The sequence below is a fragment of the Plectropomus leopardus genome, chromosome 17 (assembly GCF_026936395.1).
Source record: "Plectropomus leopardus strain MGB_pleo_1.0 chromosome 17, ASM2693639v1, whole genome shotgun sequence".
NCBI lineage: Eukaryota > Metazoa > Chordata > Actinopteri > Perciformes > Serranidae > Plectropomus > Plectropomus leopardus.
Genome location: NC_142192.1, coordinates 17,345,787 through 17,365,881, shown reverse-complemented (window position 1 = coordinate 17,365,881; position 20,095 = coordinate 17,345,787). Strand labels below are relative to the sequence as shown.

The 20,095-nt window shown below is 40.3% G+C and overlaps 1 protein-coding gene across 2 annotated transcripts in view; it reads right to left on the bottom strand.

The window, feature by feature from the left end:
- Positions 1–20,095, bottom strand: part of adgrb2 (adhesion G protein-coupled receptor B2) — a 303,815-nt gene that overhangs the window by 71,115 nt on the left and 212,605 nt on the right. For both annotated transcript variants that reach the window (XM_088089892.1, XM_042506819.2), the window contains one exon: positions 14,348–14,391. In XM_088089892.1, coding sequence (XP_087946018.1) covers positions 14,348–14,391 — 44 coding nt within the window. The remainder of the gene's footprint in view (positions 1–14,347; positions 14,392–20,095) is intronic.

Genomic DNA, 20,095 nt, shown 5'->3' with positions numbered 1-20,095 from the left:
TTCCGTAGTTGTTTGAGAGCCCTGTTTTTTTAAGTGTGAAGTGATGGTATTTGAACCAGAGGTAGGAGTTGTGGATGAACAGGGGGTGGGTGTCACTGTAGTGACGCCGTGCAGACAGCCTAACACTCAGGTGGCCCGCACTTAAATATTCATTAAAACAAAATCATTTTGTACCCAACTGTAAACATGCTATAACATGGGGGTCTGTGGGTACTGACTTTGTTTTGGAGCCAGCCTCAAGTGGCCATTCAATTAATTGCAATTTTTTTGCCCTTTCTGCATTGGCTTAATTTTTCAGCCTTGTAAGCTATTTTATTGAGTTGTTTTTTTTAGCAAAAGCTCTGAGGAAATTTGAGTTCCCTCTGGTAAACAGTTATTCAGTGAAAATTTCCAGGGTTTTATTGTGAAAGGTGAGAACAAAAGTAGCAGATCTGGTATGCTACACCTTTACCAAGGTTGAAAGGTGACCTAAAGTTTGTTGTCTTGTTTTGGACGACAGAGCCTTTGTGTTGTTATTCTAAAATCCTTGGTAGTATAGGCACAATGTGAACGTTTGAGGCCTTAATTGGTGGAACAAACCTCAGGAAAATTTTCGCTCTGCGTGAAAGCACTCACGGTAAAAACATTTCAACAAAATGTATTGACATACAAATTAATCACATGAAAGAAAGCCCTGGTTGTAAAAAAGGCTTAGAGAAAATTATTTAACATATTTTTCCTGATCATGAACTAAATATCAAGGTAAGGAATCATGAAAGATATAATTCTTCCTTTGGAAAATTAATGTGTGTGCCTAATTTAATGGAAATCCACCAAATAGCTTTTGAGACATTAAGCCATGCACTGATACACACAGTGCTTTGTGATTCTGTTGAAACCAACAGTCGCTGTGTGAGCCTTAACACATACACTGTACCACTGCAGTAACAGATCACAATGCTTTTCCAATTTGTCCCTAACTGCTTGTAGAATGATGTTGCAGCTGTTAAGAAAAATAGGAAAAATACTTCCTGAACAACAGCTGAAATTGACCTTTTATGTCTACTGAGAATAAATTGGCACCAACTCTTGACTGAAAGGGCAATGCAATGAAAGCCGATTGCACCCTGTTAAGAAACAAAAAAAAAGGTTAAACATGCTTTGAATGCTTAAAACTGTAGGGCTTGACTTAGGGATTTGAGCAGCAGGGAGGTAAAGTCACTGAAAAAGCTACCCCTCCATCTGCCAAGCACACAAAACAGTGACGTGTTGCCAATGTTTCTCATCCAAAGCAACCTGTTATCTTCAACAGGCAAAGATGAAATAACTGTAAGGTAAAAGATAATAATGACATTAGGGGCTTGCTGCACATAGGCAACATTCTGTTCAGCATTTGAACCAGTTTTACATGAGAAAATGTTGTTCTACATAGCTGTCATTGATGTAATAAGGATTAACATTATCAGCTAATTTCAGCTGCTGGCAAACACTGTCAAAACTGATTTATGAGATGACTGTAGCAAAAAATATAGTTTAGAAATAAAACTACACACCCTCTCCCCATTTCTGTTTTTCATTTCTCATTTCTTTGCCATCAAATTGTGTGTCATCAGTGGTCAGAAGCACAGAGGCAAATATATAAAATAGGAGGGGAAAAAAAGATAAAAATGTGGGAGGGTAAACAGCAATAAATGCAAAGAGATTAAGAAAGCATTGAGGGATCACAAAAAATGACATAGATGAAAACCAAAAGCATGTAAATCACAAAACGCATCCTCATTACACAGAGAATACTTTCAAATTGCTGTAAAGTCTTAAGAAGATAGTAGGAACTAGTTAAATATTCTGTGCATGATATTGTGAAGTCAATGAGCAAACTGCAACAGATACTGTCTAACCTGATGTTTTAATGTGCAAAGACAACTTTGACGAGTCATTCTCTGAAACAGAGTTGGTGACACACATAGCAAACAGAGAGCTAATGAGTCAGAGGACCAGTGAGAAGGAGAGGGCTTTTTGTATTAGAGAGGGACTTCAAGGGTCATGGTGTTAAGTGGCCTCAAGAGGATGTCAGTATCAACGGCGCCCGAAGGCGGCAACAACAACCTTTGTGTTCGATCAAGTATGTGCACATGTATTGTCATGTTTTTGTACACCAACTGTTTTTCCCATTCTTTTCTCCACAAATAATCATGGACAGAAAGTGTATCATTCGTTTTGCTGAGAGGCCGATTGGCTGCAATCTGACGTCCCTCCAGGACTTGTATGTCTCCAGGACCTTGAGGAAAGACTACTGATTACAAGCTTTATGAATCATTCTCCTCTTGCAGGAGGCTGCAGTCCGCACGCCAAAAGCTCACGCCACAAAAACAGTTTCTTTCCATCTACAGCCAAGGAGGGTCAAAGGAGGAGAAGTCCCGGTTTCAAATTACGCCACACTATTAGGGTACAACCAAGCCCCCAGGAAGTGCGCAAGGCTTTGAAGCAAATTTTACATAGTTGCCAAAAGTGAAGTGACAAAGTCTGGGTCCATCACATGATGCCATGAGGCCCAGAAAGACATTGGGAAAGAGACATCTGTAAATCAGTGGATACATTTTTGTGAGTGTCAAAAACCTCCACAAAATGACTCATTTCACTATCAAGATTTAATCCATTCAGTTCAATAACATTTGGAAGTCAAACAGAGACGCAAGACTGAATTACTAAATTACTACACTATTCAAGCTAGCAGGACATAGCAGAATTTAGCCGCTTTGCTGGCGGAAGTGGTCCAGTAGTAAGATCCGGGTACTTTTTTACTCCACTGAGCAGCTCTCATAGGAATGAACTGGGCGCTGCCTCCAAGCTGTATCCACATTTTCTTAATACATCCATGGGTACAAAACATGCTCAGTGAAGCCTGGTGTGCAATTGCTGCAGCAACTGGTGCAGTATTATAAAATAAAAATGTCTGTGACAAAAGACCATAAAAAAACTCTGTATGCATAGCTCCATTGTACATCGGCCACCATCAATTTGAGTGGACCTAAAAGGGTGAGTACACCTAAAGAGGCTAAAATTAGCACACCCAAAAAGCACCTGAGCGGACATTGCCCCTTTATTTATACCACCATCTGCTGTAATCCTCCAGCATCACAACTCCTGTCACAATGTGCATGTGTGATACCCGAAGCTCCCATGCGGTCAAGGAGTGTGTCCCAGCCTCTTTTGAACAGCCTTGTCTACAGCTGGCTTCATCCCCATCATTGATTCAAATCTCCCTGTTAAGGCAGGACAACTTACTGCTTTACTTGCTGGTTTTTACACAACATGTAATCTGTCTTTTTTACAATAACGTCACGTGTGAATAATCCCATATCTGATGACTAAATTCCATTTAGCTGCCTCTGTTTCAGGGTTCTGATACTGTGCATGCCACTCTGACTCACTGGGACATCATGACAAAGGAGCACAGGAACAGAGTCATCATTAATGCTATTAGTAACACCACGGCTTTCCCTACTATGACAAGTCAAAATGTGAAAAAAGACCTATTGACATCATACCTTCAGCTAAAGTGAAGTCTAATCAGCCATAATAAGTGAAAACCCTGAGGTCTGAGCCTGAGGTTGACAAATCAGACATTAAGCCTCCTGTTTCAGGGTCTCCTGATATTGTCAGATTTCTATAAGGTGCTTGAGATACATGCCACACGTAGTAATGCCTAACACTGTACAGTAGACTCAATGAGATTAATACTAACAGATTCACAACCACAAGGGCTGAGTCACCCTGGGGGCCCAGCTGTCTGTCAACATGTTGAATGCATCATGGGTTTAAATGTGGCCACAGAACTGTAATGTGTCGTTTGGGTCAGTCTGTTTCTCCCTATATATCCAGCAGCTCCACATTGTTAAATGTGTAATAAACAAGGTAAATCATCTTCATTGCAAAAATCTTTTACAAAAAGAGGCTCTATTTATGGCATTCAGAACATTAATATAGCAGCAAACCACTATTTGCTATGCTAATGGTGTCAGTATATGTTGTATTTTACCACAAGTAGTTTCGACCAAGCAATCTGATTGGTCAACAAGACATTTAGAGTGTGCTCAAATCAGCATGAAAGCACACCTTCCTCATGACTAAAAATATGACTTCGCCAACTACTGTTCTTGTAGAAATTTTATAATCATCATAACGTTTTTCAGACTAGGGACAAGAATTTTTTCAGAGCAGCATTAATTGATGTGAGATACATGATGTCCAGGAACCCAAGCTAGTATTTGGAAATACAGCTGACACTGAGAAAAGTAACAGCCAACTCACTTATGGTATATATGTAAACTGACACAAAGATGAATATAACCAGCATAAACCACCATGGTCTGAACAGACACTTTATGAACACTGACAAAACAAACAACAGTGACTTTAAACAAACTAAAAACTCCATTCATAAGTCTGACTGTGTATTTTCATGGAAACAGGGAACAGAACTTGCAAAAAGATTGTTTTATTTTAGAGCAAATTGCCCATCAACATTTATGTTAGCTCACTGGCACTGTGCTGCAATCACACTATGGTTACCCTTGATATTGGGATGGCGTCATCACAGAAGCATAGTGCCCACCCTCCTGTCCCCCTATACTAATACCATGAGCAGTCTCCTTGATGAAACACTCTATACTACGGCTGCCAGCATTAACACATTAATCACAATGCAATTAAGGTCTGTACATAACATGTTATTTGTTTTTAATCACGTTAATCGCCTGCCGACATTCCTGTCCTTAAGAGGCTGTACCGGGCTGAGTTTTGAGTGTTGCTGCTGGTATCATCTGAAACTAGAAGACCTGAGGGATCCAGTTGTACCTGTCATGCTAGCTTGTCAGGATGGGGGTTGAAAATGCTCCAAATTTAGGCAAAATTTTGGCAATGCAAGAATGGCAAGGTCATTTCACAGGGGTCCCTTGACCTCTGACTTTAAGATATCTGAATGAAAATGGGCGCTCTGACTTTGTCAATCTTTGCACTATGTCAGTTACTCTGAGAATCAAATATCGAAGCTGATGGGTTTGGATTGTTGTTACTACAAAGTCTGGTGCGTCTCATAAATATGGTAGACTGCCGTAAGGGTCGGTCTGTGACAAAGCGTTGGCATTTGATGACCTGGGCTGGAATGTCATATACAGTATTTTTTAATTTTACATTTTTAAAATGTAACTTTGTATGTTTTCGTTTTTTCTTGAATAAATCCATCTTGCAAAACAGGTATTTCCAACACATACTGAGGGTGCCTGATTGTGCGAATTTTTGGTTTTTCATATAAGAGAATTACATCAATAGCTGTGAGCTTGTCTATTTTTTAAAAAAAAAATTTGATTGCACTATTGCTTATCTTCTTGTCAGTTCTATGCCTGTGAATACATATCCTCTGCCAGGAATTTTATTCCCTGATTGAAGCCACAAAAATAAATGGAAAAAAAGTGTTGAGGGAAAACATTTATTCAGGTTGACGGAATCTATTCTAGTAGACGTTATGTCCCCGACCGCTAAGAAGCCAAAGTGCACATTCACCAGAGGCAGCACACACTGGCCTTCTACTCTCAATACAGCTAGAAAGCAGTGAAGCAAATCTTCACATAGCACAAATAATCTGCACTTACTAAACCCTTCATAGCACCTATTATGCAGGACTGACCAGCCCACATTTACACAGTACTAAACACAGTATGGTCATGTTTGCATTTCAGTATATAATGTGTGTCAGTGTGCATAAATGTATCTGACCCCGATATTAACTCTGTAGGAACTAAGCTTTCATCTCTTCCACAGACTGATGTAAAAATGAGTCTTATAACCACAAGAACATGCTGTGAGATTATCTGAAGATTGCTGTGATGTTTATGTGAAAGGCTTAAGCTTTTATATGTTATCATTGTGGTGGTATCTTGAACATGAAATATTTATTGATGGGAGTCCCATGTGTTAAGGAATGATTCGGGAGAAAAAGTGAATCAGACATCTCTCATCAGAACACATGCACCATTACTGCGGCTGTATTAATATGAATGAACTGAGGAAGCAATCATAAGGCCAGAGGTGTCAGTGTAAAAAAAATATTTGTATCAGATTGCATAAAAGGACTTTGTAAACCATTATTTCTCCAGTACATACTCATTGATTTCTAGTCCCCTTACTTTTCATGAAAACTTCAATAGGTCTTTAATAGGGACAATGCAGTGTCCTTGCATAAGCCTACTTGTCTTTCTTGTGCCTCATGTTATGTGAGGCTGTCACACAAAACCCTACTTCACGCTTCTCCCCTGATTCTCGTGCAAGGAGGATGCTTTGTCATTGACCTCCACTGCCCCAATCTGCTCTCTGGCATGGCCATGGGCTACTTTATAAGCTTCTTTCCCGGGGATTATCTTTCTTCCTGGTGTGCAAGCTAGTGAGCGAACAGGAAAAGCAGAGATACAGGTTTCGGCTATGGCCATAAAAGGCCCCGCCGTCCTGACTGCCCGCATTCTGTGTTAACATGGACACGGCGCACGGCTCTTAAGAAAGTGGCTCTGGCTGAAAATGGATTATTAATCCTGATTCCAAAAAAAGTATGAAAGGTTTTTTTTTTGTACTAATGCAACCCGACTTTTTCAAGTGTAACATCTTGTAGAAAATGTGGCGGGACTCTCTGAAACTCAGCATCATGTCATAGGTTTAAAGAGGACTTTTAAGGCCCAAGGGACATCTCTGAATCTCACAAAGCACTAACACAGTGCCCTCTCAGCCTACTCCCAGCAGCATGAGGGAAAAGATAATGTGCGAGTCAACAAGATAAGCATAAGGCAAATGCTACACTTGACACTTACATATACGATACAAGAGTGTATTTGCAATGCAAATTCAGCTACAAAATGACCTAAAATAGATTTTAAGAGGGTATAGACGTTACTTACCAAGTGCTTCCCAAACTGTAAAGGTCCCACAGTGAGGAGGTTGTGTATTCCAAGCAAGTCTTCTTTTTCTCAATCTCTCATCTAAACTTTAAATACTAATACTAACATCATCTTCGCCCAAGGGAAACAGCATCAGCTCTAAAGGCTATCCCTGGCTGTACAGTAAGATTCAGAGCACCATCCACTCCCACTAGTCACATGATGGCGCAATCAATAAAAATAATGCATGAAGTAAAAACCTTTTCTAACCTGCTTTACATATTTTCATAACCCTAACCTAACCCTAACCCTAACCCAAACTAAACAGAACATTTCTCAAGTGCAAGCAGCCCACACTTATCCATGAAGTCCAGCAGCAGAATGAAGTCATATCTCAAGTTTAGATTTGTACATAGCACCACTTAGAACTGATCTCAACATGAAAGAGCTACTTAAAGCTACAAAAGTACCCTCAAGCCAACTGTCCTCGACAAGAACCCGAGCATCCCCTGCTGAGAATCGAAGCTACCATGTTAAGGCGCTCTCTAAGGACTGTTGTGATAGCTGGGGAAATGAGCTGAGAGCCTGTCTGCGTCTGTAACGCCCAATAGAGGCAGAGCCCACATAAGCCCTACTGGCCGACTCCCTCTTGCTGCGCTGACTCGCTGTTTGACACAGTCTTGATCCCTTCTGCTCTGTCAGATGGAAAAGTGGAGCAAGCCCTATCAGCCCTCCACCCCTCCTCCTCCTCCTGGTGGCTACGCTGTTAAGTGTATTAGTGTGTGTGTTGTTTCTGCCAAAGTGTTTGTCTGTAATGATGGGGGAGGGATGAGGAAATATGCAGAATTTTTTTTAAGTGCTTAATGAATCGTTTCCATCGCAGATGGGGTGAAAGAAAAGCAAACCAACATTATTTCAAGGATTTTATGTTGGAGGTATACACCAACAAAAAGAATATTTGAACACATCTGTTGGTGTTACTCAGTTTCAAAAGCTAATTTTCAATTAAACTTCCACTGAAGTTAAGAAACTGCCTTGAAACAAGCACTGAAAAACATTACAAAAAAAACAAACCCAGACAGATTACTTATAGAATGTAAATGAGACAAACACTGTGTTGGATAGGACATGTTGCAATGTGTTTGGCTTGTAAAGACTTAAACATATGGAGAACTATTTTTAGGCTGAACTGTATGCTGTCTCCTTGGGGATAACAGTCTGTTTAGCATGCATCCGTTTTCTATATCCATTTAACCCAATAAGGGTTGAAGTGAGCTGAAGTATATACCATAATGCACTGGGCCTATGACAGGCTGAATACACCAAGGACAGGGTCTATCACAGGGCTTACTTGCATGCAGACAAACACATTTATATTTATCACTTAACAGATGCCTGTAGCCCACTCCTTGTCTCTATTTGAGCTGTAGCTAACACCACGGTGCTTATCAGTATCCCAGGAGACACCTACAGGTCCTTCAAGGAATTTCAGGGGGTCCCCAGAAAAATTGCTAATTGTTTAATTTCACTATCTAATTCACTACACAGGTGAGCCAAAATGTGTAATGCCAGGGACAAAGTGCCTACATGAGCATCACTACTGAGGCGCAGCTCAGCTGCATCTAAGCTGCAGAAAATCTAAAGTAAAGGAAGTTTGCCTATTTTTTCCCTTGTGACACACATTTTTCAGCAAAAATAGACAGTAAAAAAGGTCTTTTGATAACAATATACTACCTTTCACTACAGTTTCAATGTCGATATCTGCTACAGACATTAAGCAATACAAACATATAAACCAAACTAAAGCTTTCCTGTTTCTGTTTCAAAATAAAAGCCCTCTGACAACAATTCTTCCATCAAAGTCACCTCAGTTGTTAACAAAAGGCTTTAAATTGGAAATACTAGCATGAACATGTTGTTGACAGTGCAGTGGCTGCACGGTTCCATAAATTAGTGGTCTAGCAGCTTTTAATTGTGGAAATACAGTAGTTATAACAGTAGGCAGCTCTGCAGTGGCACCAAAGCAACAATGCTGTCTGACATCACAAACATGCACCCCTCAGTAAATCAGTGAGGCAGCTGTCACATGCTGCTCACACATGCAGTGTGGCCAAGGTGTAAGAGTTATAAGAGTGACTATTCTGATTAAAGGTTTCATTTCCTTCACAGTTATCTCCTCAACTGTAATTGACTTCTGTAGAATTCTGGGCTTAATCAAATCTAACAACCCAATTTTTTCAGATGGAGGTCCCTGAAGATAAAGCTCATCAAATGGGAGTCTGTGACCGAATGTGTATCAATTTGGAGGTCCTTAACATGAAAAAGGTTAAGAACCACTGTACTAGCATACTAAAGTGGGACCAAGTCATCGTGGTGGTCACATTGCTGGTCACAAGTAAGTCTGAAGTCTTCGAACTCAAGTAAAAGTTCCAAGTCAAGACATGCAAGTCCTGAGTCAATGTCTTAAACTGTGAGTTTCGAGTCCTAAACAAGTCACAATATGCTCTTCACCAGATGTGCTGCAATTTCAACAATACAGCAATAATATATTTAATTTAGAAAAATCATAAAGACGTGTAACTGAAATTAATAAAAAAAAGTTGTGCTGACATTGCACTATCATGGCATAAAGCACAAGTAATCAGTTCCATAACAGAGTTAACATTAGCTGATTGAAGAAATTAAGTTATTCAACACACTGTCTTTCAATAACATAGTCTGGTATTTAAGTATCAAGCTAAGTTGTAATTCTTTTTTTGATTTTGTCATTTAGAGTCTGAAGTCATCAAATTTGTGACTCCTAAACTCTGTTAGCATATCTCAGACCAAACTGTAAGTAGTCAAATTGCATTGTAGGTAATGTAGGTGCCAGGTTTTGACAAAAAAGAGGAATATGCTAAATAAACGAGACAATATCTCTAGCTCCATCATTGTGCATTGTGAGTCTGACAGTAATGCCAAATCGATGTAATACTCCTTTAATTTAAGGCATCTTAAGACAGGAAACACACTTTCAAAAGGGAGAAACAATCCCCCGTATTTATGTATTTTCATTCATTTACTCGCTTGTTTGACACAGGGGGGCGTAACTGATGCCATATCAATGGCCATAATGCTGCCACAAGAATGAAAAAAAGTGTCATACACTTGGCTTAGGTCACAACTTGCTGCTATGTGTTTTTGTAAAATAAATGTGATTACATTTTGGCCAGATTTGTGTCCAGCTAGTTTTTGGCAGTGTGTAGAATATGCCTTTGATTTTTCTGACTTCATTTAAGGTTGAGACCTGCCGGTAATAAAGCTGATAGTGCTGCCAGATCAGTCTGAGCCCAAAGCAAGCCTCAATCTACCGTGTCAGATTGAGGATGTTAGAGCTACTTGTGCTGCACATCAGGCCATTATTACTCTACAGCAGCGATGGGCGGCGGGGGTAGGGTGGGGGCGCTCTGGTCTTTAACCGCTGATCCCCGATCAAGCTGAAGACCACTGGGGATTAGAAATAGGATTAAGTGACCCTCGACCCTTCACAAGCTTACTGTCATCCATCCATCTAAAGTGTATGTTGCAATCATCTCTAACTACTGGGTCATATCTTTTCAAGCACGCTTTAAATAGAGATTGCTCATTCGCCTGCCTTTAATACATTCTTATTTGCATGAGAGTATGTTGCTTCTATGCTACCAATACAAACGTTACAAATAAAATATGAAACATATGAGCCTAAATAAATATTTGAGTGGTGCAATGTATATTTTATAGATGCCAGCAGAAAGACAGTTTGCTTTGATTGAAAAAGCAGCAGCTATAGAATCAGTATAACTCATCTGGGAGTGGCAAATGCAGGATACAATCTAATCTAATACGAGCCAATCTATAATGCACCAGATATAAGATAAGTGCTGCACAGACCTCTGAGTGTGTCTATGTCAGTGGGGCTTCAGCCAGCTATTCCATACTGAGGCAGAGTAAGGGTCAAAGCTTAGAGATGCCAGAGGCAAGGTCAGCAGCCACCCAGCGAAAAGAAGCAGAACATCATCATTTCCCATAAAAGAGAGAGAGAGTTAGTGAGAGACTGCAGAAAAATTAAAAGGAGCTTTAAGGTAGACAAAAATGACAGCATGAAGACTTTCATTTTGGTGCCCTGCAATTCTCCAAACGTGGTCAAAAAATGTGTACATTTTTCCTCTTAATATCCTCCTTTTGCTTGCACTAGGCTCTCAGTTTCGAACCTTGTAAAACTTTTACGAGAGCTAAACATAACAGCATCTATTTGAGCCAGCGAGGCGAATGAATAAGAGTAGGTTGAGGAGACGGGCACATGGGGGAAGACAGGGAGGGATGGCGTACGCAGCGATTTGGGTGGGCAGATGGTGCAGACATATGGGCCTGTTAGGGGCAAAATAAATAAATAAACACTCACACATAAATACTGAGATGAACTGTGAGTGCCACAAACTGTTGGCCAACTTAGCCAGCTGAGAGAGAGCGCAAATGGGAGAGAGCTACTGCCGAAAATGCTTGCAGATTTCTAAATGGACCACTGCTGCATGAAAAGCATGCACACAGACAATTGTGTGGGATGACAGTAGGCTTTAGATATTTAGATATTGCTGTGCATTGCAGCAATTAAGGTGGATAGATACATGTACCATATATAATCGGTTTACTGAATGTGGATGCATTAGTATGCACTAAATATAGCCTCCATATACAGGTCAAAGACTGAAAGTTTTTCCTCCATCTCCGAGCTGAAATTCTTTTCTCCTGCTGTCTGGTTCTGCCGTGTTTGCCCTTCCTCCGCATTGCTATCTATACATTCTCCACCTCTTGTCTGCCTCCCGCTCAACCTCGATGCCTGTGGCTCAGTTAGAGAGACAGCCAGGTTGAGAGAGGTGATATCCTGGAGCAAACAAACGACTGCTTTGTACAACATGTTCTTTGCTCATATCAACTGCACGCTCCTACCCAGCTCCAGTCAAGATCTACTGCCCAGGAAATGGAGAAGGATTGAAAAACCAAACACTATACAGTCAGTGAATATACATATATATATGCTTTTGATCCCTGTGCAGATGTCCTTGTATATGAGCCCTTGATATAAATAATGTATAGATGATAAATCCATATGTGACCATGAGATTTTACTTGAAGCGCACCAGTTGGCAGGGCTTCACAGCTTCACACCCTCTCCTAATAGCATCTGCACCCAAACAGCATGCTGTGATGACCTCAGGCTGTTTACACTGAAACGGTCAAATCTGTGCATCAGCTCAAAATGTAAACAACCCATGGAGATCATGAATATCCCTGTCAGTTTAGGAGAGTGGGAATAGCTGACATGAGTGCTAAAAATAGACAAATCTTTTGATACTCCGGCTGGTGAAGACAGCCTCAGTTATCATAACTGGAACATTCTTGTTTTGTTGCTTGCATTTTCAGTGTATGTCACATTAACTAGGTCCTGGTCAGCCTGTGTGTGTTTGTGTGTGAAAGCTTCTAAGCATCTGTGTGTGCTCCCCACTGTGCATGTCTGCAAACATATTACACAATCCCTGGCAAACACATTTGGATGTTTTCCACATTCCTCGCAGTTTGAGCATGTTTGGTTGACAGACATCGCTGCCACCTTGCCACTTTATATTCTGTTTGGCTCTCTGCCGTCGTAACGTCTGTGAATTTAATTTGATTGCAGCTGTAATCTGCCGGCTAGTTAATTGACTTTGCAGAGCTTTGTCTCTCTCCTACCTTGATGGAGAGGGGTAGTTTGATAAGTTACAAAATGTCTTATCCTCTGTGCATGGGCCTGCAGGTCCCATTGTGTGCTTTGGTCACCGGAGAGTACTCCTCTTGCACTGCGCAAACTATAATGTGATCTCGAGGGAGAAGCTGAGCTAACCAGAATTTTTCTGTCATCCATCTTGTTGTCACAGTAGACAGGGAAGCCTAACTGTGATGACAAAGTCAATTCTTACAAAGCCATTTTCTCTGTCACAGATTCATCTGTCAAATGGGGCTCTTGAAAATGATGTTCATTTACAACTAATCTGTATTTGCAAACAAAATTTGGAGATAAATGATGCTACCAGGATGGCTTTTTGTAATCAATATAACAATGAAACACATGACAAATAAATTTTAATTTGAGGGTCACTGGGTCACTAGTTTTGGAGCCGTTAATTTAATCACAGTCTTCATAAGTAGATATTTATATATTTGCTCAGTTGTCATGGAACTGTAAATTCTGCTGATTATTCTTTGCACTTCTAGGACTTTTCCATGACAACCAGGCAAACTTTGCTGATGAAGACTTTGTGGGCTGGGCAATATGGAGAAAATCAAATGATGATATTTTTGACCAAATACCACAATATTCATAGTGGGACAAGATTATAGGGTTGACTGTTAGTTCTTCTTCACAAAAAGCGTTGTCCCAACAATATCCTCTCCTGGTAGTATTTTTGTGGAAATATTTAAGCATTTAAGGAATTTTATTTTGCAGTGAAGGAATTTTATTTTGACGAAATGCATTGAACAAGTGGAAACTGTACATATCCTGTGAACACGGAAATTAATCTAGAGTGGTACCTACAGTGTCATAGTTTGAATGCAGGGCCACTGACCGAGAGTCAGTATTTGATTAGTTGTAAATGAGAATGTTTTGGTGCTTCATATGCAAACCTTTTTCGAAAAAGAACTTCCCAATGAATGTCATCTGTTTAAAATGAACGGTATGTTATTGTGTTTTGTGGGAAGTTCATTCAGATAAACTGGCATGGGTAGAGTATATGGGCCAATCAAACATAGTGGCCTCATGGTGAAAGCGCAATGAGACCGTGACCTGGCACCAAACCCTGGCTTAATGCTCCTGAACAAGTTTGACTTAGTTATTGACAAAAAAGAGTAATCACTATGTGGGTTAATGGTTACCATGATCAATTGTGCTGGTTTACATTATGTAGTTCACTACATGATCCACATACATCAATGTCAAAGAGTCAGTGGCCTACATAGACACCAGAGAAAACCCGTTGGGTCAGAACTAAAGAATCAGGTCACTGGTGGCATAAAACTTGATTGTTCGAGTTACGCCAAACGACCACAGTGGAATTCAAAGTCGCAATCAAAACCTCATAGTGTGAGAAAAAGGCAAACATCAAGAAAGAGGACCACAACAGAGGAAAACCTGCTTCAATGAGGCATTTTGAGTGATGTTGCTTGTAAAGTCTTAGAAACACAGAGAGAATGGTGTTTGTTCTCATTGACTAATTTAATTAACACTAACAGAGGGAACTTCATTAGACTGTTTTCAGCTCATTAATGAAATTAATCTGACTGGGCATAAGCACACACAAGATAAACATCAACACACACAAACTGACAGACGCATGCATTACTGCACTGTACACTCTCACATGCACACATCAAAATCATTTAGAGTAACTTACGGGTTGCCATAGTCCCAGACAACGCACTGTGGGTCTGATGTACCCTGCAAGATACAGGGGGGGAAGGAGGGAGGGGGAGGGAGAGAGAAGATAAGCTGTTATTGCCAGTCGAGAGGATGAGTGAAAGAGCGAGGCAGAGTGAAGACAGAATAGCTTGTTGCCAGAGGAGAAAGAGTGATGCTGCATGGGCGATGGAGAGAGGTAAACAGACAATGAAAGAGAAGGATTGAGACAGACGGTAGGAGGGAGAGATGGAGAAAGAGTCATTGTCAGGGGACAGAGCAGCAAATAGCTGCTGCTGCAAAAGGAGAGAAGGTGTATGAACAATGAATTGAGAGTTAAGAGACAAAAAAAGCCATTTCATGGACAATAATACACAGAAAGTTGGGGTCATAAACATCCAGTCGTGGAAAAAGCATTATTTGCTTAAGCACAACCACGGTGAGAAGTCGTAAATTAAAGTAAACAACTATGAAGCAGTGAAATGTACTTAAGTACAACAAGCACTTATTGTGAAGAACTGGTCCTCTCAGGGTATGTAAAGGCTCACCAAAGCATCTCTAAACATATCAGTATTCTGGGAGTGGATTAAAAACATTTAAAAAACCACAAAAGATAAAGTCATGCAACCTCTCACAATGGTCTAAACGCCAGTGATTTGCTATCCAGCTCTTAATCCATCAACTCGTTGAAGCCAAAAGCCAATTGTTGGGGGTCGAAAGGCAGGTGAATCATCTGGTAATCAAAGCTCAGTCACACATGGTGAAGAAAGGAAGACTCCCAATGACTCAATCAGGGAATCAATCCCAGGATCAATATCTTTAACTGACTCATCACAACTTGTTCCACTGGTGATCCTCAGCGATCTCTGCATTGATTGCTTTTTAAAGAATCCTCCGTGCCCTTTCAACCTGTATGTCTCATTTGGTAAGGATTGGATTGGGATTGGTTTTAAGGTGGACTCTGTGGGGTGTCTGGTCTGAATCCAGGATTCTGTTCTTACACTCATTCCTGAGATCAAATGCATTTAAAGTCTGTGGAACAAGTACAGTCTGAGAGAAACAGCTGACCAATACACTTTTTCGGACCTTCACAGTTAGACTGATCAGACCTCTTGTGTAACTACATCAGGTTCCCACAGTTGTGACGCCATTGTTGCACTGATGCAGAGGAAAATGAATCCCTCTCTGTACCAGTCTGTTGGTCCTTCCTCAATCCTGAATTGAGCCCTTTGCCTTTGAGCTCCCCCTCATGGTAAAGGGGATTATAGCAGTTCACAGCCACACTGTTCTGTCCAGCATAAAAAAGGATGATGTCCATATTAAGTAGACTTGCTACAGCCTGAGAGTAAAATTAAGAAATTAACTCCACTTGAATAAGGAGCAAAATGAAGATTTTCTGAATATCAGTAGTGTTTTAAATGAGCAAAAAAGGAGAGAAAGAGGTGATGCACATTCCAGTCTACACTATGAGGATTTATTTCTCTCAAAAGCAAGGTCACCCCTCCGTCTCCGAACACTTCATAACTGATCTCCCATGAATCAGTGAATTCTGGGGTCTCTGCATGGCTGGACTAGAGAGAACGGTATGATGCAAGGTTTATATACACAAGATCACAGGCTTGGAGATGCAGATTGATGGATGACGGCGCTTTGTTCTGCCTCACACGCAGACCGCCGCCGTCACCGACATTAGATGTCCCTAGGCGTGCATTAGCGAGGCAGGCTCTGTTAGCATTCAACTATCAATCAGTGTGCATCATGCCCGACTGTATGCTGCAGTGGGAGTGACATCCGTGTACTCCCACAATATCTGCCTCCTCTTTAGCGCCGATGTGTTGCATAATGACACCACCCGCTCGACTGATGCCTCTCAAAGGGAGCCACGGGTGTGTGATTCTGACATCTGCATTTACGGACCATATTAATGGCATCTACCTCAATGGCTCTATCCCTTTGTCTCAAAAAAGAACTGCCATTTGCTTCAAGGCATTCACAACTACATGTGGTAGCTATTTGGTGTTAAATGCTTCATGCATATTTGCCGTGAATATGGTCAGCTAATAAGATGAAATGAGCTACACAAACAGGCCTCATGGGGAGTCTTTCCAATTCATATCAAAGACTATATATTCAGAAAATGAAATGAAGCAACATGGATGATGCTTTTTGATTGATGAAAGTAAATTAGATCACAGTGAAATTACCAGAAAGGTTAGGAAAGCTAACCAGAGTCGCCTTTGTAATTGAAAAGGCAAGCTGAAGGATAGCTGGAGGAGAAGGTGTGGGTCTACCCGTTAACTGCAAGGGCACACAGAGTTCTCTGCCTCTCACTCACCATTAAAGACACACACACACACTTTGACAACAGGGAAATATGTGAGGAGTCTGACTGGAGCAGATGTCCTCTCAGTGAAGACATGACCGTGCAAAGAGACCCCTACACCCCCCTTTGAGAGTGAAGCCTGAGGCAGCTGCTGCCACTGCTTCAGTAGCTCGCTGTTTCTACACTGGCCAAGGTCGACATCAACTGCAGCTGAAGACCCACACTTTCATTTCCATGGCCTCTCTGGTTTCCAAATAGTAGCTCAGCATTTTTCTGCTTAATGAAGTTTAGGCCCAGTTGAGCAATGATGAAAAGTCAGAAGATTAACGCTGCCTTTGAGGTCAAATAATTGTGTGTGCATGTACAAGCACATGTAGAAGTAAGTAATTAGTTTCAATGAACGCAATGAAATTACTTTAACTTTATTTTTGCACTATGATTTGGTTATATCTTAGGAACCTGGAACCCCCAAAAGTGTTTTACAGGTATAGTTACACATTATTTTTATTCTCTTTCTTTACTAGAGTTTTGTGGAGCCACTGGCACTCCACTTTGTTTGTGGGTGCAGTCTTGAATTTATTCTTTTATATTTAACTTGCATAATATACTGTTGTGTATTTCCTGTATTTTATTGTACTTATGGTATCTATTGTATTTTTGTACATAGACTATTGTCTGTTTTTATGTCATATGCTATGTACTACCTTGTTCTGTGTCTTTAAAAGTTATCATTATCATTATTATTATTATTATTATTATCATTATTATTATTATTATTATTATTAGTAGTAGTAGTAGTAGTAGTAGAAGTATTAAAAGAGAAGAATGACACACCTCATATCTGTCCATTTAATAAATATTAAAGACAGCCGCCATTTCGATTAGCTTAGCATAAAGACTGAAAACAGACGAAAACAGTTACAGACACCAGCAGTCTCCAACTGATGAAAACCCTTCTAGGTGCTGTTAGGCTGATTATTTTTACCTACAAGCTTCAATGTGGAGGCTCATGCACACCATCAGAAAACGTGTGAACAAGTGTGTAGGAGGGAATTGTCAATAGATGAGAAGAGGACCTGGTGAAGGTCAGACGAGAAAAACATTGTCTACTTAATAATAACGTTTTCTGCAAGTAATAGGACAGCGTGTGGGAATTCTCTCTTTTCTGATAGTTACCCACTAACAGAGTCTGCAGGCAGCCAGCAAGCTTGCTGTTTCACTCTGTATCCAGTCTTTATTCTAAGCTAAGCCAACCAGCTGCTGGTTTAATAATTAAAGTGGTATTTCACTGCTGGAAAGATGGTATTTTCATAAAAGTGGGCTGTCTATGCTGTAGAAAAATACAAATATCTTTTATAAATTGGTGCTATATGATCAGAGAAAACAGAATAAGGGCTGTGGCTTTGCTCAATGGGTGGAAAACGTTCAACCACCAGAATGCACTGTGCCACACCAGACTAAGAAAAGCTCCTGCTGGTGGATGACATAATGTGAACTTATGTTGCCATTTTGACACATGAAACAATATGGCAGGCAGTTGGTAACATAGGATCCTGAATAACAGTTGAAAGGCATGATATAATATGTTTCTGAAAAAAATTTTTGTCGTGAAATAAGCAACGCAGTAACATAATCTTGGTTTATATTTAATCAGCACTGCTCAGTTGTACTGTTTGGTTTGAGTTTGAGAGTGAGTGTTCATGGCGCTGGTACACCAAAATGTGGAAGTACAATCCAATGTCCAATGAACAGCTCTAGAACCAGTGGAAAGATGAGCAGGGTGGTGTGGGTGCTGGTAAGATGGAGGGAAGTTTACCATAAATTATTTACACATGCTACCCACTTTGTTATAATACAAGTTGGTTGAAAGTCAGTGATGTCTCCCTTTAGGGAGACATTTAAGTGGTGTCTTTTCATTTAACTCTCTGCAAGAAAGCTAATGAGTGTTTGCCAAAAAGTCAAAAAAAAGAAGCTTTAATCATACTAATCCTTTAGTGAAATTCTACAAACACAAACTACTTTGGTTATAAAAAACATTATTTTTTTGTCTTTTATTTTGCTTTTAGGAGTTGCTAAAACCTTAATTAATTTCAAGTAGCAATTATGGATATGAGCACTGGTTGCATTTCAAACGAAACCAAACGAATATTATGCTAATCACTTGTATCCTCTGCAATGCCATTTCAATTTTGTTATATGGCAGAGATATATTAATTTTCAAATGTGGTACTAATTAATTTTCTACATCATTTTAGTCAATTATTCCTCTTGAGGGTGGTTTTGCTGTAGTTGAACTTCCTCCCTGGACTTGGGACAGAAAGTCTGCAGTATAAAATGGGAAATGGGGTTTAAAGTTGTGGGCATTTGTTGGACTGGAGGGCTCTAATGAAAAACACCATTCAGATGCTTTATGGGGAATATAGGATTGAGCATTTATGGTGCTTGACCTATACAAAGGGACTGCAAATCAGGATATCTCAGTCTGTACTGCTTTTTTCTGTCTCTTGTGGATGTCCAAAATTTAGAAGAGAGCAATGCTAAATAGTGCGAGAACCTCATTAAGCATGAGGGTGATGTCCTCACAAACACTGGTCTAAGGTATGCATGTGTGTATCCCAGCTCTATACCCTGTGCAGGAGAAGTATGTGTCCTCAGCAGGAGCCTCCGCTTAGTAATCCAGAGCAGCATGCTTAGATCAGCATTAAGACATCATTCTCTCTCGACAGAGGGTGTGCAACCTGCAGTACCTCTGCTTTGCCAAAAGTATTAAAAGGCAGAATAATAGGAAGATAAAAGATGAAGGCATATAAAGGAAATGCCATAATTAAGTAATGAATCTTTGTTTTAAAGCAGGGAGATGGAATGGCGGGGGATGGAAAATGAATACAAAGTCTTTATAATGAAACACTGCAATAGTTTTGACCCCAAGGTCCTGGATGACACAGGGAGAGACTGATTTCATTGGAAGATTTCTCGTGTGCATATACTTTATACAAATGTGTGTGTGTTTGTGAAGAGAGAACCATTAAAAATTCAACATTATTTTCAAAACTGTGCCCACCTTTGCACAGAAGAAAGTCTAATGAAACCTGCATCATATTGAGGTCGTGAGGAGGGCCTCTCATTAAACTTGCACTTAGCCCTTTCCAATGAAGACACCCCATGAGTCGTTTATAATAACACACTCCACTGTAATATAAACCAAATAGGCATCAGGAGACGCCGTGATGTAAGGAAGTGAAAAAGGTCTGCATTTATTCAGGCAATTCAACGAGCACTATGGCACTTTATAGCATGCAGCACTTTCTCTTTCATCTGAACTCAGGAAACATGGGTCAGCTGGGAGAAAAGGGATCCTTTAAAGCTTGGGAAAGATTTATTTTCTTGGCCAAAGCTTGCTCAATATACAAGTATATAATAACA